This window comes from Brachyistius frenatus, unplaced genomic scaffold (genome assembly GCF_029030835.1).
Source record: "Brachyistius frenatus isolate BFR_SWC_R1_liver_20210118 unplaced genomic scaffold, ASM2903083v1 Contig_36, whole genome shotgun sequence".
NCBI lineage: Eukaryota > Metazoa > Chordata > Actinopteri > Embiotocidae > Brachyistius > Brachyistius frenatus.
Genome location: NW_027210635.1, coordinates 867,913 through 893,672, shown reverse-complemented (window position 1 = coordinate 893,672; position 25,760 = coordinate 867,913). Strand labels below are relative to the sequence as shown.

The window sequence follows — 25,760 nt, the reverse complement described above, 5'->3', positions numbered from 1 at the left end:
GCTCCAAGCCCCGCCCTCCTCCACCCCCTCCCCTCCCTGCTGGGATGCCTTGGCCGAGCGCCTGCGTCCTAATTGGTTAAAGGAGGTCTGGAGTGGGCGTGGCTGCCATAAAAAGCACGGGGCCGATATAAAAACAAGGCTCAAACTTTGATCGATGAAAATGTACAAGTGATGGAGGACATTTGAGGATAAAGTTTCAAGCCGGATTTAACCTTGTGGACAAAAGCTATTGTTTCTGAGTCGCTGGAGGATTTGACTTTTCTGTGATTTCAATGGCTGTTTTTAACATTTACACCTCTTCTATTTGAATCAGCTGACAGCATGGGGATACTGCTATTTTTTGCTGTCTTGCAAGTGGCGACAGTCGGTTTGGTAAGTACGTGAAAGTGACCGTCTATCACTGGTGTGTTTCATGCTACAAGCAGGACTAAAGACTCACGTGCCTGCACTGTATCAGCAGCTGCAGCGGATTTGAGCTGCTGTTAACATATATCCTAATCTTCCAACCACCTCCTTGCTGTTAGTATTGCCTGTCAAAACAGTGGTCTAATGAAATCTCACTTACTTATCAAGGTCCTCACCACTGATTGACAATATAACTTTTTTCCTGATATTATTTGCTAGTTTCCAAAGTGGGGCTTGTGGACCACCAGTGGTCCTTGAGTTGTGTTTGATTGGGTCCTTATCTAAGTGAATTTTTGGATAATTTCCTTTTTCCCATGTCTCTTGGTCGAGAAAGCTTTTGGGTAAAAGCAGCAGTACAGCAATATAAAAACAATCAAGCTAAAGATCTACATGGAAAAATGTGCAAGTACGATTCGCAAAATGTACTTAAAGTGACAGAAGTAACAGGAAAAATACATCGCTAACTGTTATTTAATTGTATGGTTTAACTATAGATTATTACTGGTGCATTCATTAGTAAGTACTGTTTTACTGTGGTTGCGAGTCACGGTGGAGTCAGTTAAACAGTGGTTTATATCTGCAACAGAGCATCTTATTTTGAAAGGTCAGCAAATGTTTTGTATGTAAAATATAACTCTGTCATATAATTAGGGACTAAAGGTGTCAAAAAAAATTGTATAAAGCACAATATGATGATAGTAATCCAGTAAAATACAAGCATGCCAAATTTATACTTAAATAGAGGACTTAAGTAAAAAAAAAACTTCAGTAAATAGACTTCACTACCTCACTACCAATTTGTACCTCTCTATCCACAGTTAAGACACTCATTTGAATATAAATTATCTAATCAAACAACAAAAATATTTCCTAACGGTGCTCGCTTGGAACAAAGTTGTGTTTATCGAGTGTTTTTTTTTTTTTTTTTAAAACAAACTACAGTATTTGTACACAGGCTTCTATTTTACTGTAGCTTTAAAATGACCCTACAGTAATATTACCCAACATATACCAATGGAGATAAAAATACACACAAGGTCAATATGAACTGGCTGTGCACTATTAATATCTGTAGGAATATTATGTGACTTTTAGTTAGATGATTCAAGTACCATGTTGTAAACTGTTATTAACTCTTGTGCTAAACACGGAAAGTTATTGTCACTGCATTGTTTAATATGTGATATAAAACGCACTTGAGAATCTAACTGTGAGTGAAACCAGTGACAGTAATACAGCAGAGCCTGGCAGAGTGGCAGAGTTAAGAAGGGATCCCACAGTCAGACTGACAGCTCCCTGTGATCTCAATACCTGCTGGGAGTTGTTGGAGTGCTGTGTGTGTGTGTGTGTGTGTGTGTGTGTGTGTGTGTGTGTGTGTGTGTGTGTGTGTGTGTGTGTGTGTGTGTGTGTGTGGACACAGGGGGTGAGAAACAAAAGATGTAGGAGCAGGGAGGTGGGGGTGGTGGGTCAGAGAACGTCCCTTTCATCCCCGCTTGCCAGGCGGATGCCAAGCGGAAGGCGACAGAGGGTTACAGATATCCCTGTGGGGCTTGGGACAGTGCTGAGTATTCAGGCGATGTTGAAGCCACACACACACACACACACTATGAGGAATTTCTGTGATCTGGGTAACATGAGTCAAGCTATTGTCCTGCTTGGTTCCAGTGTGACTTCTAAGCTGGTTTGGTGATACTCAGGTTAATTGAAGTGCGTCTTCTGTCCCTTCCTTCAGGTGATTGCTGACTGTCCGGTGGTGTGCGAGTGCCCTGCAGGGCCCCCATCCTGCCCCCCAGGGGTAAGCTCAGTCCCTGACGGCTGCAGCTGCTGTAAAGTGTGTGCCGCCCAGCTCAACCGAGATTGCCACGAGGGACGACCCTGTGACCACCATAAAGGACTGGAGTGCAACTATGGCAATGATGTGGGCCGGACCCATGGCATCTGCAGGGGTACGTAGCACAGAGGTGGCAGGAAGGCTGAATCAGAAGAGGAGGGAGGGTTGAGGAGTTTTTTGGGTGTAGATTGGGCACAGCTCTGGGTTGAGTGAGGGAATGTGTAACTTCAGGGTGGGGAATCTGGCTTCCGAGCCAGGCGGCTGGGGTTTCTCTTTGATAGGGGCTTGAGGTTTGAAGCCTGTGCCACGTTTCACAAACAGAGCACCTTCATGAGCTGCGACTGAAACCCGGCCAACTCCAGGATTTATATAAGTACTTCAGTGTGTACACAAACAACCCCACGAAACACACAAACACGCATGCACACACAGTGGTATTTTTATATGTGTATTTATTTGGGGGTGTTTCTATATAAAGGGGGGTATCCGGGGTGTTGTATATAGGGAGTCCCACTGAGGGGAGGGGGGGAGGGCATTGTAAATAAGTCAAAATTCCCTTCTGGTCTAAGAATAGAGCTCACTTCATAAATGTGGAGATAGTGTGTCTTTCCCTCTCTCCTCTTATTGACATAACATGCATATTAAAGATGCATTTACATACAAGCCTCTTCCTGTTTTTCTTTCCACCTGTCACCTAAGTTTTCAACGGCTCTATTGTTTTCTTTGGAACAAAAATATCCAATATCCAAAGTTCATTAACCAACGTGTCTGCCTTCTTTCCTCCTCTCAGCAAAGGCAGAGGGTCGCTCCTGCGAATACAACGGGCGGATTTATCAAAATGGCGAGAATTTCCGAGCTGGCTGCAAGCACCAGTGCACCTGCATCGATGGGGCTGTAGGGTGCGTGCCCCTTTGCCCCAGCCATGTGCCCCTGGCGTCCCCTTCCTGTCCTGCCCCGCAGCTGATCAAGGTGCCAGGCCAGTGCTGCCTCAGCATCGACTGCCACAAGGGAACCACTGTCCTGCCCCCGGGGCACCGGCGACCCCAACTTCCTGCATACCCACCTTACCCCTTCATTCCCTACCCGGCCTACCCCTACCCGAAGCCTTATCCGAAACCTTTCCGGAAGCTCTACCCTTACAAACCCAAAAAGGACAAGGACACCCTGGGCAACGAACTGCTGGAGGTGGGGCGCAAGTGGGACAAGCCACGTGGAAACAAGCACCTGGCGGGTAAGAGAGTGTGCTGTCTGTTTCCTCTATGCAGTAAAGCATCATCATGTTTATGTTTTAGCCATTTTAGCCCCCTGACGCACAAACGGCCTCACTGTGAGCCTTTTGCTCTGCATCTGTGCGTGTGTGTTAGCAGTTTATGTGAGGCGTGTTTTCCACTGGCTCCTTGCACACCAGAGGTGCTCTCTCTCTCTCTCTCTCTCTCTCTCTCTCACTCCTCTCACTCCTCTCACACAGCACATACCTCTGTCACCCAGCTTTCCCCTCTCTGTAATCACCCTCTCTATGCGTCAGTGTTGCCTTTTTAGTGAATAAGCCTAGTGTGCTTTGCATCTCTGTACCTCTGCTTTCCCCCCCTCTTGCTCTTAATGGCCACTTTTCTCCCACTCGAACTTCTGCAGATCTCGATGCTCTTTTTCTTGCTCGCCATATTTCGCACTGTCCTTTGTCACTCTTCCTCACGTGTCCTCTCTTTCATCTCTCCTAGCCTGGAGGCAGGTGGGAGATCAGTGTGTGGTTCAGACCACTTCCTGGTCCCAGTGTTCCCGGAGCTGTGGGATGGGCGTTTCCTCTCGTGTTACCAATGACAATGCTCGGTGTAAGCTGATCAAGGAGACGCGTCTGTGCAACATTCGGCCCTGCAGCTCCATGTCGATCCCTGTAAAGGTGAGGAATGTGTTCAGTGCTTTTTAGATTCTTATAAAAGGATCTATTGCAGATGGTCCTCTGATGGCCAGCAACCGCGCCATCCCGGCACCGTGCTAAACAGATGCAGGAAAGAATTGCTCTTAAGAGGTCAGATTGGTATTAATATCAAGGCATGTATAAAGCCCGCCCCGCTCCCCCACCCTCTGTTGCTGGAGCCCCTTTCTGGTCCATTCTGTCTATTCACGGTCTTGTTGCTGTGTGGGAAACATCCCCAGCAGGATGAAGACTGAGCTTGAAGTGGGCCAGGTTTCCCCTGCGCAGCTTCAGATCGTGGTTGCCCCGCTGTAAACGAAAATAGATCAAATTGTTATCATTTCGACATTTTGGAAAATACTGACATTTGTTTCCTGGCAAAGACTTACGTGAGATGATTGATACTATCTGCACTTGGCATACAGATGGGAAACTGGGGGGGAACAACTTGCCTGGCTCTGTCCAAAGGTGGTAAAGTCCTCCAAAACTACCTCCAAAGCTGATTAATTACCATTATACATCTTCGTTGTTTAAAACTGACATTATTTCTTGAAATAACAGTGACAGAAAACTAACTTCCTTGAATCTTCCCTGTTTCAATGGCAACTGCTTAGCGGCAAGTAGTAGCCTGCCACATATCCAACTTTTATTATAATCTCTGATAGCAGGATGTTTTCACTTCACTTTATTTTCAACTTGTTTCAAAGTTTTCTTTATAAATCGCGACTAAAAATCACACGGGCATGAATCCTAGACCTTTCCAGAGCCGTGACGGAGGAATGACTCTTCCTCTCATTTGTGTGTGCAGCTTCGGTTCAGAGCTCTCCTGCACTGAAACTACGACTCAGCGGCAGACAGCTGCCCTCGGTGGCGCTGTGCTATGTGATTTAAAGAGTACTTGATTCGCCCCCGCTGGTGCTCTCTCACATTTCATGCGCAGCACTCTCAGAAGCATTCTGCCTCCCGCCATGAGCCACTCATAAGGCTGATGGGTTGTTAAGCACCTGTTTCTCTGTGCTCCCCCCAATGTTTGCAGAGCTGCTGTGGGTGTTAATGTGTATCAGTGTCAATCCTCAACTATTGTTGGCATGCTGCTCTCTCTGCCACTCATCTGCTGTTCTGACCTTTATTTTGTTATTGCCTGTCTCCGTACTTAACTGCATTAGCTTTGTTTTTCCTGTCCCGGATGATGAATAACAAGTTGCTTGATGTTGTTGTGTGGTATGGCAGCTCTGATTCCAAGCAAATGGGAATTTGATCCCATAAAGCTCTCACTGGAAAGCTGCTTCACATTATGTAGAGCGTGTAGCATCGCAGTCATGCCTCCTATGCCAAAGAAAAGATTTTTGCTTGTGCTGCGGCTCCGGGGATCAACCAGACTGTCCAACAGACTAAAATATTTCAACAAGTATTAGATAGACTGCCATGTGAAGTGTTGCACAGATAATCAAGCTCCCCAGTCGATGAATCCAGCTGCTTGGGGATCTTCTGACTTTTCGTCAAGCACCATGTGAGGCTTTGAGGGTTTTTGGGTGAAATGCTGGATTGGATTGCTGTGAAATTTGGCATACACGTTCATGTCCCCCTCAGGGTGAATCGGAATAACCTTTGCAGGGTTTTCTCTTCCGTTATGAGGCTTAGATGCAACACACAACACAGATGTTTTGGGCACCAGCTTAGCCGTTGATGCTGCAGGCACCACCTTCAGCAGGTTTTGTCTTAAACTATTTGGGTGTTGTCCATTGACTGTCTGAAAAATGAGGCCAATGGAGAAGTGCCATAAAGTGCAATACCACAGAGTGCTGCAAGAGGATGGAGTCAGATCCACCACTCTCTCCGCACCAGCTTCCCAAATGTGGTCAGTTCTGGCTTTAAACCACTCCAAGCTAGAAAGATGGCAACGACATAAAGTGAAAGTCGCGACCTCACAACAGTTCTCAAACCAATGGGCGACGTCACCGTTGGTTGCAACTTCGTGTTGTCACTGTCTGCTCTAGGTTTTCACAACCCACACCAAATACATGCGCCTAAATCTTCCACAAACTTAGGAAAAACATGGCATTTGTGATCTAACTTTTCTAGCACCATCACCAGGTTGAAATTCAATTTATACTTTGTTTTAATCTCATCTGTTTATTGGTAAACGTTAGCCTGCTAACACGCTAGACCAAGTGAGCATACACATCACTGGTGTCCACGTATTTGCTGTCATTGTGAGCATGGTAGCACACTGATGTTAACATTGATTTTAAAGCAAAGTTGTGCTTATATATAATCTCAGAGCTGCTGGCTTGCAGTTTCGCTGAGTTCCCCTCACTGGAAAATTGAATTCCCTTTTTTCTTTCTCCGTCCACAGAAGGGGAGGAAGTGCTCTCGTACCCATAAGGCCCCAGAGCCTCACCGCCTGTCCTACGCCGGCTGCAGGAGCACTCGCCTGTACAGGCCCAACTACTGTGGAGTATGTAGGGACGGCCGTTGCTGCTCACCTCGGCGCACACGCACAGCCAACGTGACCTTCGCCTGCCCTGACGGAGAGCGCTTCAACAGGTCTGTGATGTTCATCCAGTCCTGCAAGTGCAGCGACGAGTGCAACCATCTGAACGAGGCCGCGATGCCTCCACAGCGGTGGCTCTACGGAGACACACACAAGTTCAAGGACTAGTGGTACTACCCCGCCCCAACTACATTCCTTCACAAATACAGACATTAACTCCCCCCTAGCAATACCCATTATAGAATAGCTGTCCTTAGTGTATCTATGAGCAGACGCAAGTGAGGTGCACACGTCAAAACATCTTTTCTGGAAGATTATTTGGGGAGGAATGGGGAGAGGACGAATGAATCAGATGGGCGTACCTCCAACTTGGGAAAGAGCAAAGTGACCAGCCCCTGCTTTAGTGTAGATAAAAAGTTGTTTCTGGCCTGGCCAGACTTCAAACTGCAACTAAATCTTTGTGTAAAACATGGATGCAACCAGCAACCATGTTGCTGCCATGCTCCCAATGTTCCCTGAACTCTTGGACTTTGGTTGGGAACAATGGAGCAAGAGCTGAGACACACAGAAGCATAGCTCTTTCTAGTGTTATGCTTGTCTTGATGGTGTGGATTCACATCACAGTTGCTGAGCTATAAGTCTGACTAGCTAATAGAAAGCTGGTCTGACGTTGCTTTGGAGCCAAATGCGAACCAGCTGGAATCAAATGTCTGCATACTCCAATATGTGAGTATTAATAAACCAAATGAAGACTCATGTAGAGGACTTGACAGAAAGGACTGAGACGGAAGATGGAGGAGCATCTCAGATGTTCTGGCAGGAATGTGGTTTGTGTCTTTTTATGGTATTTATTCACTGGTATTTATTGTTGAAGACAGACATGATGACGCAGTGGTCTGCTACCCAGGGTAGGTGGCGCTGCTATGTTTGGAGCATCAAGGATCTGAGAAGGACAAAACAGCTGAGAGCTGTCAGTCATGAGAGGGAGAGGAGGACTCTCCCAGATCCAGGACTTGACCCCGGGGTCACATCGGAGGCCACAGGGATCAGAAAGCCATATCTAGTGATGGATGACGGAGGGTACAGGAGAAGAAGAGGTATGTACTAGGAAAAAGGCCGAGTCGAAACCTGATGGGTTAAAGCTCCGTAAACATTAGTGGGGAATATCTCAAAGGTTGTTTACACAGCTGGACTCATCCCCTACCTTGCCTCCACAAGAAACTGAGACATTTAGCAAGCACAAGAAGGACAAGCCTGGGATTCTGGCGTCAAGAAGTCGACCACCTAATTCTGTGCAAATTACAATCCTGACTCTGAAGGGCAGTGAGAGGAAATCAGCCACTCTCTGGTTCGCTATAAAAATAAAATCTGAAAACTGTGTGCTGAGGTAAACATGTAATTTGTGACGTGCGGGTGGAACCGCTTCTGTGCCTAATCTGGCCTGTAATTGAGCAGCATGGCATGTCGCTGAAACAAAACAATAACTCATGGCTCTTCGTGTTAAGAGAGTTGCTGTTGAAGGCTGTTAGTTGAAGTGATTGTCAGGCTGGAGAAGAGCAGAGAGGACAGCGCTATTTCTGAAGACAGATTTGAAGGAAGGGTTCTGTATTATTCTCTGATGTCTGTGGCTGAGACCCTTTATTATGAACGAAGAACCAAAGTATCTTCCTTAACTGGCACTTGGGATAAAGTTTGCGCACCTTACAACAGCCTTGATTCGTGACCTAATCTTGTGGCGCATACAAATGTAACGCAGAGGGATTAAGAGGTCATTTCAAACTGATTTATTTTTTACTGTATATAATACTTTAAAGTGGTCATTGGAAGCACCATTTTATTATTTCCAAGATTTGTTCTGTTGTGCCATAAGATCACACATTTTTCAGTAAAACTGAAGAAGATTTTCATTTTCCAACATCTCTTGGATACATTTTCTTGGTTAAAAAGTATTTGCTGCCCCAAAACCGTAAGTTTAAAAAAAAAAATATATATTTACAGGTGTTAAAACGTTTTTTTTTGTTGTTGTTGGTGTTTTTCATTGCTATTTGCCCATGTAGATGCTGTGGTTTTGGTACTGTATGTGTAGTTTTGTTAAGGGACACTATAGAGCAGCTATGTACAGATGCATTGTTAACTTCTTTCTAGTTCTATCTGCTGTATAAGGGCCAATCATTATACCAAAGTAGTCCATGTATAGTTTAGCACTGAACGAGGCAGGGTTCAGATCCTTTATGAGCATTAAGTGCCAATTTTAAAAGCATGAAGACTGTATGACTGATAAGAGTACATTAAGATTATTTGTGATTTTCTGTGATGAGTCATGCTTTTTATGAATATGTTACAAAAAAAAATATTTTTTTGTTCCTCACAATAAACTTCTGTTGGAAGCTGGTTACCAAACATACAACTGGTTTTAGAGTTGGAATACTTCATTTTGCATTTTTGAATAAAGACATTTTCACCCCGACGCTCCCGTGTTGAACATTTATCAAAGGGATCGTTTTTGTTTTGCAGAGATGGATGAATAAAGTATTTATCATTTGACTTTTTTCATTATTAAAATTTCAGGATATGCATCTTAAGCATCAGTTCATTAATACACAGCAAACCACTGACATAATGACTTAATCAAAATGTGCAAATTCACCACTACGACTCCACTTGGTGATTTCATTTATTGGAGGCATTCAGTTTATTCAATTCATATAAAGAGCTGCCATATGCGCCACATTTGTCACTACATGACTGTTTGATCACCATCTAAAGATTAACTCTTGTGCACTGAGGGAAAAACATTCCTATACAACTCTAACTTGGACATTAAGGGAAGAAAAATCTAAAATCTGCGGTCACATGTTCCTCAGAACTACTTCTGAAGGTTTCCCTGAAGCTCTGCTTTCGACTGACATCTATTAAAATAGGGTTGAGACGATCGCCTCACAAGACACCACAATAGTAAAATGGCATTTTATAAAAAGTTTTAATTTCATAAAGCAAAACACAACTGGTAAAGACAAATTAAAACCATACCACTGTCCCCAAAAACTGACAATAAAAATTAATGTTTGGTGAAGACAGGGAGCACGCAGAGCTTTCAAATCAACAGTGAAATACGCCTACTTCCAAATACAAGACAAGATGCATGAAGAGGAGACTTCTGTTTGGGCGGAGGACTCATCTGGACTGCTCGACTGAAAAGGGACAGAGGAGAGGAGACATGAGTTGAGCATGTAAAAGATCAGCACAATGAGTAACAGCTGAGCATACCAACATTTCACCAACAGGTTAAACATGTAGAGGATTTGATGAGCCCGCCACTGTTACGTGACAGCAACAACTGTCTCCTGCTGCCATAATGACCAACTGGTTTATTATGTGCGGGGACATTTTCAGCCGATCTCAGCATTAACAATGTGTTGTTTTGATAGTAAAGTGCTTTAACGCCCTTGAAATCAACAATATTGATTCCAATTCTGTTAAATACATCAAGAAGTGGAAGTCACTCACTGTAAGAGGAGATGTCGATCTCATCTGGCAGCTCGGCCACGTTGACCTCAAAGCGGTCCTGCACGTCGTTCAGAGTCTTGGCATCAGTCTCGTCAGACACAAAGGTTATAGCCAGGCCTTTGGTCCCAAACCTACCAGCACGGGCAACCTGACGGAGCAGGGACAAACATGTGCAGCACAAATTTAGTATATTATACAATGAGAACATAAAAGCATTCAAATAAACAATTTCCCAGAGTATTGCAGTCACACCGAAAAAGCACAAACAAAGAGCAAGGCGACGGTTCACTTATTTCCTCTGCTGCATTTCTCACCCTGTGCAAATAGGTGTCAGAATCTTCTGGCATGTCGTAGTTGAAGACGATGTTGACTCGCTCAATGTCCATCCCTCTGCCAAAAAGGTTAGTGGCCACCAGGATCCGCCTTTGGAAGTCCTTGAATTGCTGATAGCGAGACAGCCTGGGGGTGGGGGGTGTAGGAAGGGGCAGGAGGAAGGACAGAGCCAACCAGAAGATTATCAACACAGCTGCTCTGGGCATGATTGAGTGTATCCCCCCCTTTGAAGGCAGTAATGTGTTGAGATGAAGGATGAGGCCTCATGCTCCCATAAACACACTGAGCATTTGGAGCTCAATAGAGTACATGTTAAAGAGAGTAGCAAGAGGAAGACGTGCATATCAGAGTCTCACCTTTCCTCCTGAGCCATTCCCCTGTGGATGGCAATCGCAGGGAAATTTTGCTCCACCAGAAGCTGAGACAGAGCGATGCAGCGCTGAACTGACTTGACGAAGATCACCACCTAGAGGCAGAGAAACGGCATTCAAATACAGGCTGGACTTCTGATGCTATTCCTATTAATTTAGGTTGCAAAGCAAATTTACAGCAGTCTGACAAGAATGAAATGAGGGTTGACGCCACTCTCGCGCCAGGTAGGTACCTCTGGCGGCTTCCACTACGTCCACCGCTTATGCTAAAACAATGCACCAGACCCCAGGAACACTTCTCATGCACCCACTCACTCACTCTAGTTGGCAGTTAGCCAGCGAGCGGTTAGCCTGCAAAAACACAGGCTGTGCATAAACTGTAACGAGCGTCCAAATGGTAACGTTTAAAACATCTGCAAACAAACCCGTCTGTCCTTAACTTACAGTTATCAACTCAAGTTTCTTTACCCCCTCCTGCCTCCACGCTGATGCAGTGGGGATAGGTCTAGTTAAGTGAGTCTACCCCCCCCCCACACACCACACACAGCTCAACACACCCCGCTCCCCCGTGTCCACATAACTGCACTGTCCTCAGCAGCAATTTCAGGTGGATGTATGACGTCCAACGTAAATTAAAAAACTGCACAACAATTCCCTTCATTTAAAATAAAATTGCATTCAGGGTAGCTCAGAAAACCCGTTTCCATTTGTTCAAAGGCAAATGTACGCACACCAAAATCTGCAAAATTTCAAGTGCACTGGCGTAAACGATGACAACGTTTAATAGCACAAGACAGACAACTGGCTGCAGCTTCATATATACTGTTGAAACACGAGTAGCATTGTTCTTCACATTTAACTTAAACAAGGAAATAAATGTACTCCCGTCAATTTTTTTTTCCTTTTGCCGATTCTTAATATTAACAATAACTCTGGTTAAAGATTTTGCCCAAACATACCAGTTTATCTATTTTTGAAGGCTGAATCCAAACATGTTTTCAGAATTGATCAAATCACCCATATTTGTTCAGTTCCAGTACACTCGCATGGAAAAGCAGGACCAACGGAAGTGGAGGCCCTTTAAATTGGGAGACTGTTGTTTCACAGGCCAAATGTAGGTGAAAATAATACACCTGGATATTTTAGAAGTAACTCCGTACACGTTTAAGTGTCACAGCCTTATTTATGAATAGGATATATACACTCTGTCACTTACAAACCACCCCTGACAAAAACACTGAAAATGGATTTTAACCCAACAAACTATAATGTCAACCTACTTTAGTTGATGTGAATTAAAAAAAAAAAAAAAATGTAAGTTCAATTCTGCCACCCAGTGTAATTGTAGCATGTCCATATGCAAAATGCTGCCATGGACAGCTATGCATGCTGCATCATTTTACCTGATTGAACTCCAACACATCAAGGAGGTCAAAGAGCTTGCGGTTTTTCTCGCTGTCCTTCAGCTTGCAGTAGTACTGTTGCAAGCCATGGAGTGTAAGCTTGGTCTCATCATCCACAAACACCTCCATGGGCTGCAGGAGAAGGCAGTGAGGTGAGCTTCCAATGCAACATAGGTTTTTAGACACCGTGTGAAACTTGAAGGCGAAGCAGCTGCGATTCTGCGAGTCTTCTCCCCGACTAATGCAGCTAATTCTGAGATAACAACTCTTCACCGTTTACTTACATCCTGCATGAACTTGCGGCAGACTGGTCGTATCTCCTTACTCAGCGTTGCACTGAACATCATGACCTGCTTCTCATGGGGTGTGATCCTGAAGATGTCCTGGACGTCACACCTCATGTCTGCCAAACACCAAGATTACATTCTGTTTAAACATTGTGACTCACAGAGTGGACTCGATGAAAACTGGGAAGAAGAGTCTGCTAAAAGCCGCTTAAACAACTCACCTAGCTGCTCCAACATTTTGTCACACTCATCCAGGACAAAATGTTTGACGTTCTTCAGACTCAGGGTCTTGTTCCGGATCAGAGCGAGGATGCGGCCCGGCGTTCCAACAACAATGTGAGGGCAGTTTTTCTTCAGGACCTCCTCGTCCTTCTTGATGGCCATGCCGCCAAAGAATACTGCTGCTTTTACAGTGGGCATGTACTTGGAGAAACGCTCGTACTCTTTACTGATCTGGAAGGCCAGCTCTCGTGTGTGGCACATGACTAATACAGACACCTGGAGAGGAGAAACGCAGAAAATCAGACTTGGGGTCATTTAATCCCTCCCAATACATTCAAGCTGGTACACACTTTAATCGGACCCTTTATAAAAGCAAGAGGATACGTGCATTTCAATTTTAAACAATTCCATTAAATCTAAACACCTGCGCGGGCGGGGAAGACAAATATTACAATCAGAGTGCCTATTTGAAAATACATGGCAAATATCACTTGCACTTTTAAAATTGGTTCTTGAAAGTGTATATAAACATTATAATAATGCATGGTTAGAATCAAATGCAAACCAAAGCTTCATATTTATTGAACCCAACACCTGACAAAGCACGCTGTATTCATTTCATTCAATAAATAAAACCGGTGTGTTGAATACACTTACTAACCTGTCCATCAACAGGCTCAATCTGTTGCAGTGTAGCCAGCACAAACACAGCCGTCTTGCCCATACCAGATTTGGCCTGGCACAGGATGTCCATGCCCAGGATAGCTTGTGGGATGCATTCATGCTGGACTGAATTAAAAAAAAACAACAACAAAAAAACACACAAAGATTTAATGCAGTGCAATTATATTAAGCTTTCTTACAAAGCACTTGAGATATGACAGAACTAGTAGTATTTTTGCATTTTAATGGGACACATACAGCAAGTCCAGCTCCTGCAAAACTCTGTGCTACAAAACAGCAATTATACAGCAATTGACTAACTTGTTTCAGGTCACTAGCAGTCATGCGAGAGGTAGAAGTGCCTGATTCAGTGTCTTAGATTAAACATTCATGTGTTTTGACTGAAGCAGGGATACCAAGTACCCCTAAGTTCCTCACAACCTGTGCACTATAAGAGCATGATATAAAATAAAAAACATCCTAATATAATCATGCTGAAACTATCAACCCCCCTCCCCTACTAACATCCAAATGGCTCTCACCTTCAGACGGATGCTCAAAACCACAGTCGATGATGGCACGGAGCAGCTCTGGCTTCAGGAGGAAATCCCTGAAGCCAGAGCTGTGGATGGAAACGTAGGAACCCTTCACCTCTTTCTTGCCTGCAGGAGCGGCGCTCTCTGGGGCTCCTTGAGGCTCTTCATCTTCTTCATAATCGAGCAGCTCGTTGTCAACGTCGTTCTCAGCCATTTTGTGTGTGCGCGTATGTCTGGAACAAAAACATATTGTTATTAATCTGGAAAGGGGGAGGAGGAGGAGGTGTGTGGGGAGGTCTACTAACTTAGCCCACCTGTTGGCATTGTTCAAGGTTTCAGTACAGATTTTAAGCACATTTAGGTTAATTTTTTTTTTTTAATAAAGCTCAGTTGAAAAGGTGTAAAAGTCTGCACGTCAACATGACTAGAGGGATCTGACAACTAAACCTTGATCCTGACTCGTAAAACGGGTATTATCGTGCTCCTCCTGCAGCTCTTATTAAAAAAAAATAAAAAATTGGTGTGAATTATTACACCAATTTCGAAAATACGTCTCACAGCGGGCCGAACAGTGTAACATGTAAACAAAGTGGCCTCCGCAACAACCACTCGCACAATATCGTAAACAATCCCGAGGTAAATCCACGGAGCCAAACCGGCACCGTCGGACCTGGACCGAACCGGTTCGCTGCTCACCGTTTTTTTTTTTTTTTTTTTTTTTACTACACTGGGAGAGCCATTGTGTTGCATAACCACCGCTAACGTGGCAAGCTAATGCGCAGCAGCAACTTTCGTTCTCATTAAACCGGAAAATATGCGCGAAGAAAACGAGCGGGCGCCGCACGACGTGATCGTAAACGACGCGTAAAGAGAAACGGAACGAGACCGACCACGCGTTTAGTAAACATTAATAGATACGAGGAAGACCGGTGCGCTCGGCTGAGCTAATGCTAAGGCTACAAAAAAAAAAAAAAAAAAAACGCTGGCTAATACGCATCTCGCACGGAAACAATGAAAGAAGCCATTTCACCCGAGAGTCGCTGCTTTTAGACGAAAACTAAATAAATTATTAGTTTTAAATTCGCAGGCGCCAACTTATCGCTCGGAAAATGTCTGCGATTTGCCGAATTGAAGTCGACACAACGTTCGTACCTTTTCGGTGTTAGCTCTTAAGTCCACAGACAGATCAAAACCGCATGGGGAGGCCTCAGTTGGTTTATACGAGTAATCGGAAGTCCCGCCTCTAAGGAAACGGGCTGATGTGATTGGTGGATTCAGACGTCCGCCGGCCACGGCGGGCAGCGATTGGACAAAAATTGTGCCGCAGTCCAACGCAGTTTAAAAAAGCGGGATGCAGCGGTGCTGCTCTCTGTGTATGGGAGCTCACGAAGGACACTGTAAATAAATAAATAGACTATATATATATTTTGCGAAAATATTGATTTTAATCCGGAATATTGTAAAGCTCCGAGGCCAAAATTACATTGGAGTCTCTTTTTAAATCATTCCAGAAGCACAAATCTTTAAAAAAAAAAAAAAATGTTGGGAGCTAAGTTTGATTTCCTATGAAGATAGTATTGTTAGTAGACCTATATTCTCTGTCTTGACAAAAGGACCCACAGTACACATGGCATTAACATTTTTCTTAGGTGATCCGATCACAAGTGGTCAGCTAAAAGCACAGGTGTGCTTGCACCCAGGACACATTGTGACCCAACCTGGTCAGACTACATTTGTTGTCTGGGGCGCATATGGCTACAGTCTGTCCTCTAGAGGCAAACAAATAAATTGTCACAAAAAACATCCCAAACAATCTGAACCCTTCTGATCCCAAACAATTAAGATAGTGCCCCGAAGTCTGTACCTGATGTGAGATATCAAATTGCCACAGCGATCCTTTTCTCCAGTTTTATGGCTACATGCAAAAGTATATTGCTTTTGTGTAGAATTGGGTGCAGTTTCCCAAAAAGGAAATGAAACGTGCCAGATCTTGGGTCCGTCGATTTTCCTGGAACACGCCAAGAGATACGCCGATCTTGTTTTGGTTTTCCTCCTCCTTCACTTCAGGAAATGATATACCCGACTATCAGCATACGGAGCGGGGAAGTGAGATCTGATCACAAGTGGTCACTGGAGACCCATGATAGTGCCGGGTGTGCACTCAGGTACTGAGTGTTGGCCACTTGTGATTGGATCACCCAGGTCGGATTATAATGCCAGAGGTGTGCTGAGAGCCACGGGAAGTTTTTTTTTGCTGACCTCAGTGTACTGAGAGTCATGAGTCTTCAGTGCCATCCAGTGGTCACAGTCAGGACAATAATAGGCTATTAATATTGTTGAAATTGTTATTAAGACAGATATGTAAAACATATGATTGAAGTGATCATTTCAAATAACACCAGTGCCAGTGATAACAACTTAATTAATAAAGAGATTAATACATTTATATGTTTTTTGGTATTGAGAGCAGTGTTACCTGCGAGACATGGCCATACCAGCATCGGGTGAGTCTTGGTAATTTATAAACACTTTGGGTGAATATCTTTATAACGCAGCTGCCGACTGGAAGCGATCAGAAACAGATTAAAAATAAATCTTTATAAAATAAATATGTCCATTGTTTTGTAGTGACAACTTCCCATTTTTCATTATCAATAATACAGATGTTTATACTGATTTGTATTTTTGTTTAGAATTTAGTGTTCATACTCATATTAACTCTAATTGCAGTAGTTTCTGTATTAATACCACACATTAAGTATATTAAACAACATGAGCCTCTTCTCCACTTAATATACTGGCTATTATTCATCCACAAAACACAGACAATCTCCTCATCTGTGCCTTTCAGGAATGAATATTTAGAGAAAGTACAACACTTACTCTAATAAAGATATTGATGCCATGAAAAGCAGTTTATTAGCCGGTTGTTCATGTAAGTGTGGTCTAAAAATCAAAAGGACAATCAGGGAAAATACATTCTAAAGAATAAACTAATGCCAAAAGCATTGCCAAAGCAAATCACATTAAAAGGTATAAAAAAATATACAAACAAGATTCAGTAACAGAATACTATCATTGTTCTGTCAGCAGTGTCGTGGATTTTCTTGTCTTATTCTGGGTGAGAGATGAAATAAAAGGTTCTGACGCCAAATGTCTTTGTCGTGTTTTATTCTTTGCAAAGAAGGTGTCAGTCACACAGAGTACATGAACAGTCTGGAGATAGTGAGAGTGAGACCCTGGACACAGAAAACAGGAGGTTTTTATGAGGAAGGTCTGCTATCTCTGTTCATAGCCGGTGAAGAACTCTCCTGTATGGTTTCGATTGTAGTCCCTGAAATGGTTTCATCCTTGATAGCAGAGATATGAAAATAAGTGAGGTTTATAAAGACTGTCTCTCAAAATATATATGATAGAAAACAAAGAACTTTTGTGTCACATGAAGAATATATGTATCACATGGAGAATATATGTATGTGCTAGAAGATAGAAAAACATAATGTGTTAGCAAACAGAGAATATATGTATCACATGGAAAATGGTATGGAAAATTACCATAACAGCAGTCAGTCATCAGCCTTATATCTGTGACTCCAGAGCAGAAAAGAAGCTCCACTGTGTGGGAGAGAAGTATGGGAAACTATCGGACTCTGGCCGGGAATGACCCTCTGAGTATGTACCAGTGGGGGTGCCAGAATGGTTCAGGATGTCCCTGACATATCGAGGTAAAGAGAGAAACAGCCAGTTTTCCACCAGTAGACCACTCCCATCCAGCCCCGCACAGCAGCCCAGTTCAGCAGGAAGTTTCTCCAGACAATTACTGCGCAAGTCCAACCTGCACAACTGACTTAAAGCTGCGATCCCTGTGGGTAATGAGCTGAGAGAGTTGTGAGCCACATTTAGGATGCGCAGCTCCGAACAGCCAATGCAAAGTTCAGAGGGGAGACTCTCTAACCTGTTCCCACTGAGATCCAGCTCTGTCAGCAGCTGCAGTGCCTTCACCTCAGTAGGCAGCTCCTCCAGAAGGTTGCCGGCCAGCAGGAGCCTGCGAAGGCGGCGAAGGGTGAAGAGCGCTGGGGGAAGGCCCCGTAGCTGGTTGTTGGACAGATCCAGGAGCTCAAGGCCTCGAAGCACACCAACGCTTGCCGGCAGAACCAAAACACGGTTATAAGCAAGTCTGAGGCAAGAGAGACGCCGCAGATAAGCCAGACTGAGCCGCTCCTCCAGAGTTCTCAGGTTATTGTGCTGCAGGTCGAGTGTCCGCAGGTTGGTCAGAGCCAGCAGGGCAGAGGGCAAACGCTCCAGCTGGCAGTCCTGCAGCTTTAGCTCTGTCAGGTCGACCAGCCGCTTAAGGCCTGTCAGTACAAGCAGCTTGTTACCCTCATTGTAGATCTCCAGTCTCACCAAGCTGCTTGCCACCTCACACAGCTCCCCAGGAATGCGCTGTAACATCCCTCGAATCACCAGCACACGGAGGTGACGCAATTGGCGTAGGCTCCCCAGGGCCCAGCTACGGCCCACCCCACCTTCACTGCTTAACCGACCAGAGAGGTGGAGCTCATGCAGGCTGCGGAGGGAGAGGACCCAGCTAGGAATCTCTGATGCCTGAGTGAAGGTGAGCTGGAGGACCTCCAGACGTTCCTGGAGGACTGCAAGGGCACTGGGATCCACAGCCGCTGTGCAGTGGTAGAGGTGGAGCTCCCTGTTGTTGGAATAACCAAGAAAAGTCCAAATTAAGACGGCAGAAAAACTGGAAAGTGAAAGTATAATGACAACTCCACACAACTCACTTGAGTGAGGTCATGTTGGCCACCTGTGAAGTAAACCTGGCATCCGTAATGAGCTCCAGTTTGAGGACCTGAAGCTGGCAGAGGGTGAAGAGGGCTGGAGGAAGGCGAGGCAGGGCGACCAGCTGCAGACTGGAACAGCCGTCTGCATCCACATGTGTCATGGCATGCAGCTTTTCCTCCCCCCAGCGCCTCTCCCAGCTTTCCTCCAGCAGCCGGCACTCGCTGACAGGAGACAAAAACACAGAGAGACGCTGGGCCAGCAAAGGGTCGTACTGGTCTAACATGTGTATAAGAAAGGCCAGGTCATTTCTCAAGTCGGGAACATCTCTTAGGGAGCACAACTCCTTCAGTGAGTGGAAGGAATATTGCTGAAGAGAGCTAAGAAATGGGAAAAAACAAAGACACAAAGCAGAATTATGAATATATTACACAGAATACACTGGACATTCTTTTGTTTATAGGCCCTTTCAGCAATCAGAGCTCATGAAGTCAATGTAAAACATCAAAAATATGTAACAGACTTTCATGTTTACACTATTTTATCTTGTGACAAACGTAATAAATTATGCACCTGTAAGCCTATTAAAGCCTCCAGTGCTATGCATACACAATCTATCATTTTAGTAATGTGGAGGAATACATATTGGTACGAGTTACCTCAGCTCTGCAGTAAATGTGCTTTAAAAAAAAGCTGTTTTGGTATGCCTTTTCGCAAAAAAATTGGAGATGCATTAGGTAACTTTTCAGCCACAGTGAAAACTGTCAACACAACACTGGATCGAAATAGATACATTGTGGGGAGTAAAACCAAAACAATGGAGTGACAGATGTTTAGAAAAGTTCACAGAGCTGAGGATAACTGCAGAGCTCAATCATTTTCTGTGGGTTTAGCACCACAAAGCAACACTATTCACATTACACATACACATTATTTTCATTGTTGACACAAAAATATTGATAAGTGCAGCATTAAAGTTTCCATCATTTTTGTTCTGAGTCCTGACCTGTGTAAAATCCAGCTGAGGGTGTAAAAATTAAGCAGACCGTAGAGCCCCAGGAGGGTCAGGTAGGCCACGAGCAGTTTGCGGAGAAGTGATGAGAGCACATGGATACACTCAAAGGTAGCATAGCCCACCAAGTTTTTCTCCTCAGGGTGACAGGTGTGGTTGAAGGAGAAGGAGCTGAGAAGAGGGATGGTGTAACTCAAGATGAGCGTTACCATCAGCAGTTTGAATATCGTCTGAGCCAAATAGACCTGAAAAGACAAAAGGAGGTAAACTGACCATGTTTGATCACGCATTAACTTTAAAATGAAACTGGACAACTGTATTAGTTTCTTATTGCTTTTAAAATACTGGAGTATCACTGAATAGCAGGTTCCCGTTAAGAAGATCCCCATAACATCTCCATATAGAACTGAAAGTATAAGGTAATAAAGTAGTTTATATATAGACATCTATTAGATTAAAGGATCTCTTACCTTATAAATGACAGCTGAGCTTTCGCAGTGGGACCGGAACTTCCTGACCCTTTCAAACAGCGCTCTGGCCTGTTCCCCATCACTTTTATCCAGACTGATTACCTGCCTGTCAGCCATGACTGAGGGATTAGAAGAAGGACGGTGTACCCCACAGCCAAGGGATAGAGAAGATGTGGTGGAGTTACAGGAAACAGTGGAAAGCGAAGGGGACGGAGGGGCGGCAGAGGACGCACTTTCTGACCACTTCAAAAGTGGACTGTCTGTGCCTGAGTCTGTACTTGAACATCTTGTACGTGTCACCAGGGGTGAAGGGGAAGTTGAAGAGGGTGGAAATGGGGGTGTCTGTCTCTCTTCCTTCTTCTTCTCTTGGAAGTTCTCCTGGCGGGCAGCGTGGGACAGGGCCTGAGATGTCCAAGGTGATTCGCAGCACTTTGCCAAGATGGCCAGGAATTGCTCGATGCGAGAAGAGGTGTGAGGGAAGTGGAGCCAGAAGGAACCGCTGGCTACCAGCACTAGAGACTGCAGCAAAGCCATGTAGGGGAAGAAACGGGAGCACAAAGGCAAAGCCTCATGGTAGCACACCTAGACAAACAGAAAGACACAGAGACAGTCGGAGACACAGATTATAATTGTTTTTTTGGGCCACTTGGGGGCAGTGGAAACAGGCTGTAAACACAACATTGATATATTGGCTGTTTCTCAAGGTGTCCTTGGTAGAATGTATCCTTCCAAATCAGCTCCTTGAGAGGCAAGGAAAGTCTACTCACGACGGGCGAGTTGTAACCAGGGGGAGCATTATAACAGCTTACTATTGTGCTATAGACCTTATATTCTAGGTGTGCATAGCCAGAAAGGTCCTGCTCTTGTACGTGTGCATGGGATTGGGTGCTTTTAGGATGCTGAGGATACACATGATGCATTCTTGAAAATTCTCTGAATGAAGGACTCGGTCCTTGGCATAATTTCAAAGGATCCTAGATGTCGAAACAGTTAGTGGCAGAATTCATGATTTCATGACAAAATGCAGCTTTTCAAGATCCTTCTGTGATATTGAGAAACATCCACTTTACATCTTTATGCACATTTGTGAGCGAACAGTTGCCAGTTTACAAACAGTGGCTCAGTGGGATGCCTGCTAATTGTATGGTTGGCGGTTCAGTCCACTGGTCTTCCTGTCCCCATGCCGAAGTGTCTTTGGGGAAGACACTGAACCCAAGTTCACTGATCCATATAAAATGCTGATGAAAGCTGCTTTAAAGGACTGCAGATGTAATTTTATTGTTTTCCTTGTGCTACACTTTAAATGGCAATAACAATCAAGCTAGTATTACTGTACCTGGCTAATGTAGATGTATTGCTGGTAGACCAGGTGTGTGCGACGGCCTCGAGCTGCTGAATGAAGATCTGGACTGATGTTGTGTGGGATGTGCATTGTGGGTTTTGTAGACGGAGTCAGTGCCACATAGCCATCACTTGAGGGACTGTGATCACTGCTGTTTGTGGAGACAGGTGGATCCAAGGGAATGCACACAACTCGGTCCCTGGACAGCTGCTCAGTACAAGCCAGGACAGATGTCATCAGCATCAGGACCACCAGGTAGTCCATGAAGACGTCCCACCAAGGCTTCAGCAGTTTAGACCTGTTTTGGTGCTGATTTAGAGGCGCCAGCTCTGACAGGGAAAACATGGTGTCTTCTGGATCCTACAAGGATAACTGTAAAATGAGAAAAAAACTCTGATGCACTGAATAAATATTGGCCGGTCCAGAATCACTATAACTACGTGTCACCACTCGTGGTAACAACTCTCAAAATGTACCCAAATACCATCTAACTACAGTTCTTCTTGAAGAACTAAACTACAATACATGACAACCTGATCCAGGAAGATCAGTCGGGTCACAGTTTCAAAGGCCCCAGACACATATTTTAGGACAGTCAAGTAACGGTTTCTCACTATAACCATGTGATCTTACACAAACACATTATTTTCTGCCATTCAATTAGGATTCAGCAACATTTGACTATAAATGAGATCGCAGCAAAATGATGAAAACACACACCCACCCTACCCGGATTAAACAGATTAGCTGAATTTTTAAGGATTAATTATTTCATAAAAAATGCCTAAGGAACTTGAACTTTTGCTTTTGCATATTTAACAATGGACTTTGAATGTTATACAGAAATACTTACAATTGGAAGTGCTCATCAAAGGAAAAACTTAGTGTTTAATCGGAATTCCATCAATAAAAAAATTGTATCACGAGACAAAGTTTTAGCATTCATATCAAAGTTAATGGACTTTTAAATTTCTGCTGATCTTTCAGAGTAAACAAGTTTAAGAAAAACAAAAGTTCCATTTAAGGCAACATTTTAAGTCAACTTCTTGGCAAAAATACAAATCCGATTTGAACAATCCATGTTATTTCTACAGCTCTGGATCAACTTTCACCTACCTGATTGAATAACTTCTTCTCCTTGATCAGCACACAGCCGCCTCCCAGAAGCTTCAGTCCGGCGCTGTCCGGTTCTGCAGTGAAAAACTCCTAAAACTTACAACAAACTCCTCCCGAGCTGGCCAACACACAGCTTTTCGTGAGTTGCCATGGCAGCAGACGATGTGTGGCTAAAAAATTTAACTCAACACTACGAGCCTGTTCAAGACCCACTTGGGGGGTTGGGGGTGGGGGGGTTGCCTGCCTTCTTTAACTCCTTCAAAACAAAATGACAAAGGAAAACATGAGGAATGTCAGACCAGAAAACAAGTATCGGAAAAAGTTTCCTCTCGGACATATTAAAAGTGAAAAATTTACAATGCATAATGGCCCTGTCAATTGGAGTTAATTTGACCTTTTTTTATTACACTGTTAGTTAAACAAAATAGCATTTCCATATATTTTATAAGTTAATCATAAGTTTTGTGTGTAAGATCCTTATATGGATTAAAGTAAATAGTAACCACAGGTGTCAGATAAATGAGGTGGAGTTAAAATGTACCTGTTTTCCATCCATGTGTTGTGACATAAAAGGACAAACTGGCAAACAATTGAAATACTTAAGCAAAGTAGTCAGAGAGTACTTGAGTAAATGTACTTTGCATGATGTCAAACAATTTGTCAACCTAAAGTTAAAGATAATTTCACCAGTCACTTAAACAAATGACATTAAAAGATTTCCTGAATAATACGATTTACAAAAAGTTATCTATGTCATTGGGTTGTAAAAAATGGCAGAGTCAAACATGGTATTGAGTATTATCCAGCAGAGGCCGTTGGAGTACAGTACTCAGTCACAAAGCAGACTCCACAGGTTTCATCCAGCCAGTGTTGCAGCTCTCACTGTTGGCCTGAACTGTTCAAAGCCACACAAATGATCTGTGAGTGTGTTTGTTTTTACAATTTTCACGTCTTAACAAATGGGTGGGTGCATCAGACCAGGCTTTTTTTTTTTTTTTTTTTCAAAGAAAAGGTCACCAAACTTTGATGACCACTTCACCAATTTTTTTTATTTGAGTATTTGTGTGTTTATATGTGTGCACACAGGAGGGTCATAAAGTATGTTTCTCAGTGTGTTATTTTCTTTGCATTTGGGCCACTAAGAATCTGGAGCAAAAACTCAAACTGACAACGAACCACAACGAGATCTGCTCCACACAGCTGGTGTGTGTGTTTTCTGTGTCTGTACTGTATGTGCACGTTTGAAAAGAAGCGTGTCTGTGTGTGTGTGTGTGTGTGTGTGTGTGTGTGTGTGTGTGTGTGTGTGTGTGTGTGTGTGTGTGTGTGTGTGTGTGTGTGTGTGGAGTGTTGAGCATGGGGTTTCACACAGTAAAGAAAGATAAGTGGTGGAGAAGTTGCAGCAGTGGTGGCAAACAGTAAGTGTGAGTGAGATTGGTGTTCGCTGATGCCACAGAGACAAATCTCAAGATGAAGTGTTTAACTGTGAGGGACAGCTCAGCTGAAAGACAAACTTTTTAGATAACATATCATCACCATCTATATCTACATACACAGTCAAACCTGGAAGTCTATCGAACATATCAGCAACATAGGATACCTGCTGTAAATAATTGCAAACTTTGATGTCTGATAAAGCACATAAAGTATCACAGAGCAGTGTTGCTCTGACAGCCAACACGGCTTCCAAGTGTGCAGAGACCACCGCAGTCTGCTGTCCCAATCTATCCAAATGACCTCAAGCCAGCATTAATTAGCGCAAACTAACATTTACGCTCAAATGAGTTATTCAGTGGAGTTAGATGCTAACATGCTCATAATGACAATGCTAGCGTGTTAGTTAACAATAATGTTGACCTTGGTCACCATCTTAGTTTAGAATGTAAGCATGCTAACATTTGCTGAAAGCGACAGATATACCAAACATTTATAATTTGTACTTTAAAGGCTACAATCACACCCTGGATTTGGCATGGAAGTTACTTGATTTCTGTGAAGCAATAACAGTCAACTTCCTCCCCAAAACCTTCTCTAATAGCTAACATCTTAAAAGCATCTGTGACCTCTAATTTAAGTGCAAAAAGGACGTTCTGTTTTTGGTGTGTTTTTTTTTGTCTGTCAGCAGGATTTAGAAAAAAAAAAAAGACTAGTCTGATTTGCATAAAATTCAAAGTCCATAAATACAATGGTGACACTCACTAAATTCACTCGATCTGATTGGTTTTCTGTTCGTCTCTCTAAAAATAATTTCATAACTTATTAGATATAAGTCCTCAAAAAGCAGCATGTTTGGGGAGGTGTCTATCTTGATTGACAACCCTGGGGTGCAATGAGGTTTCCGCTATTGGTGGGTGGTGTATTATCCTCGGGTTCTCATTCAGATCCAACCCTCGGCCAAATGTTGTTGTTTCTGGCTCCAAAAAAAAAAATCAAAATGTCCACGGTTGAAAAGCCAACGTCGAAGCTTCAACACGGCAGTTCACAAGTTATGAACTGTAAATATTGGTGAAAGCTTGGTGAAAGTAAATTTCTAAAAATGACAAATTATTATTTTCAAATAATTGCTTTAATACATTTTTCTGATTCCAGCTGTAACAGTAGAAACAGTAACCAAAACAATATTTCACAAAGAGTCATCATTGCTTTTCTTTTTGTGAAACAACCTTAAAGTATTTTCAGCTCGTCACTTCGGGTTCCTTTGTGGTTTTTTTCAGAGGACACTACAGTTTCACGATCTCACGGCAAAAAAGGAAATTGATCAATGTTTCGGCAGCTCTTTCAGACGAACAAGGTTTTAAAATTAGAAAGCGGGGCTTTGGTGTGTTAAAACCAACATTACAGACTATACTATCAACATGTCGGTTTCAAAATGCTGTGAAAAGGCGTGCAGCTTCACACCTTTTCATCTGCAATATATGCACACACTCACGCCTGCGCCCAAAGGCAGGGATGGTTTGGGTGGGGTTGTTTTATGTGACAGGATTCACACGTCCACGTGTTGAAAAGACATGACCAGCTTGCTACAGACCTCGCACATCACATCAAATGGCTAATAACTATAATCATAAGAA

The 25,760-nt window shown here is 43.6% G+C and overlaps 3 protein-coding genes across 6 annotated transcripts; 1 reads left to right on the top strand and 2 right to left on the bottom strand.

The window, feature by feature from the left end:
* Positions 1 to 174: 174 nt before the first annotated feature.
* Positions 175 to 9,146, top strand: LOC138622410 (CCN family member 1). The gene is made up of 5 exons (XM_069701184.1): positions 175 to 372; positions 2,138 to 2,351; positions 3,027 to 3,467; positions 3,955 to 4,133; positions 6,505 to 9,146. The coding sequence occupies exons 1-5, from the start codon at positions 322 to 324 to the stop codon at positions 6,808 to 6,810; spliced, it is 1,191 nt and encodes a 396-aa protein (XP_069557285.1). The 5' UTR covers positions 175 to 321; the 3' UTR covers positions 6,811 to 9,146.
* A 152-nt stretch (positions 9,147 to 9,298) lies between these two features.
* Positions 9,299 to 15,853, bottom strand: ddx39ab (DEAD (Asp-Glu-Ala-Asp) box polypeptide 39Ab). Of its 3 annotated transcripts, none has more exons than XM_069701182.1 (10): positions 15,829 to 15,853; positions 13,971 to 14,197; positions 13,427 to 13,554; positions 12,765 to 13,041; positions 12,541 to 12,659; positions 12,257 to 12,388; positions 10,839 to 10,948; positions 10,464 to 10,608; positions 10,150 to 10,297; positions 9,299 to 9,833 (listed from the first exon to the last, which is right to left on the bottom strand). In XM_069701182.1, exons 2-10 carry the CDS (start codon positions 14,176 to 14,178, stop codon positions 9,817 to 9,819), a joined length of 1,284 nt encoding a protein of 427 aa, XP_069557283.1. In that variant the 5' UTR covers positions 14,179 to 14,197; positions 15,829 to 15,853; the 3' UTR covers positions 9,299 to 9,816. The 3 variants fall into 3 exon arrangements, with proteins under 3 accessions (XP_069557283.1, XP_069557280.1, XP_069557281.1); XM_069701179.1 differs by lacking the exon at positions 15,829 to 15,853 and adding an exon at positions 15,117 to 15,206; XM_069701180.1 differs by lacking the exon at positions 15,829 to 15,853 and adding an exon at positions 14,279 to 14,656.
* A 1,265-nt stretch (positions 15,854 to 17,118) lies between these two features.
* LOC138622399 (volume-regulated anion channel subunit LRRC8D) lies at positions 17,119 to 22,764 on the bottom strand. Of its 2 annotated transcripts, none has more exons than XM_069701163.1 (6): positions 22,693 to 22,764; positions 21,571 to 21,948; positions 20,235 to 20,816; positions 19,759 to 20,009; positions 18,755 to 19,132; positions 17,119 to 18,666 (listed from the first exon to the last, which is right to left on the bottom strand). In XM_069701163.1, the coding sequence occupies exons 2-6, from the start codon at positions 21,919 to 21,921 to the stop codon at positions 17,544 to 17,546; spliced, it is 2,685 nt and encodes an 894-aa protein (XP_069557264.1). In that variant the 5' UTR covers positions 21,922 to 21,948; positions 22,693 to 22,764; the 3' UTR covers positions 17,119 to 17,543. The 2 variants fall into 2 exon arrangements, with proteins under 2 accessions (XP_069557264.1, XP_069557265.1); XM_069701164.1 differs by having other exon boundaries at positions 21,571 to 21,936; positions 22,693 to 22,741.
* Positions 22,765 to 25,760: the final 2,996 nt, after the last annotated feature.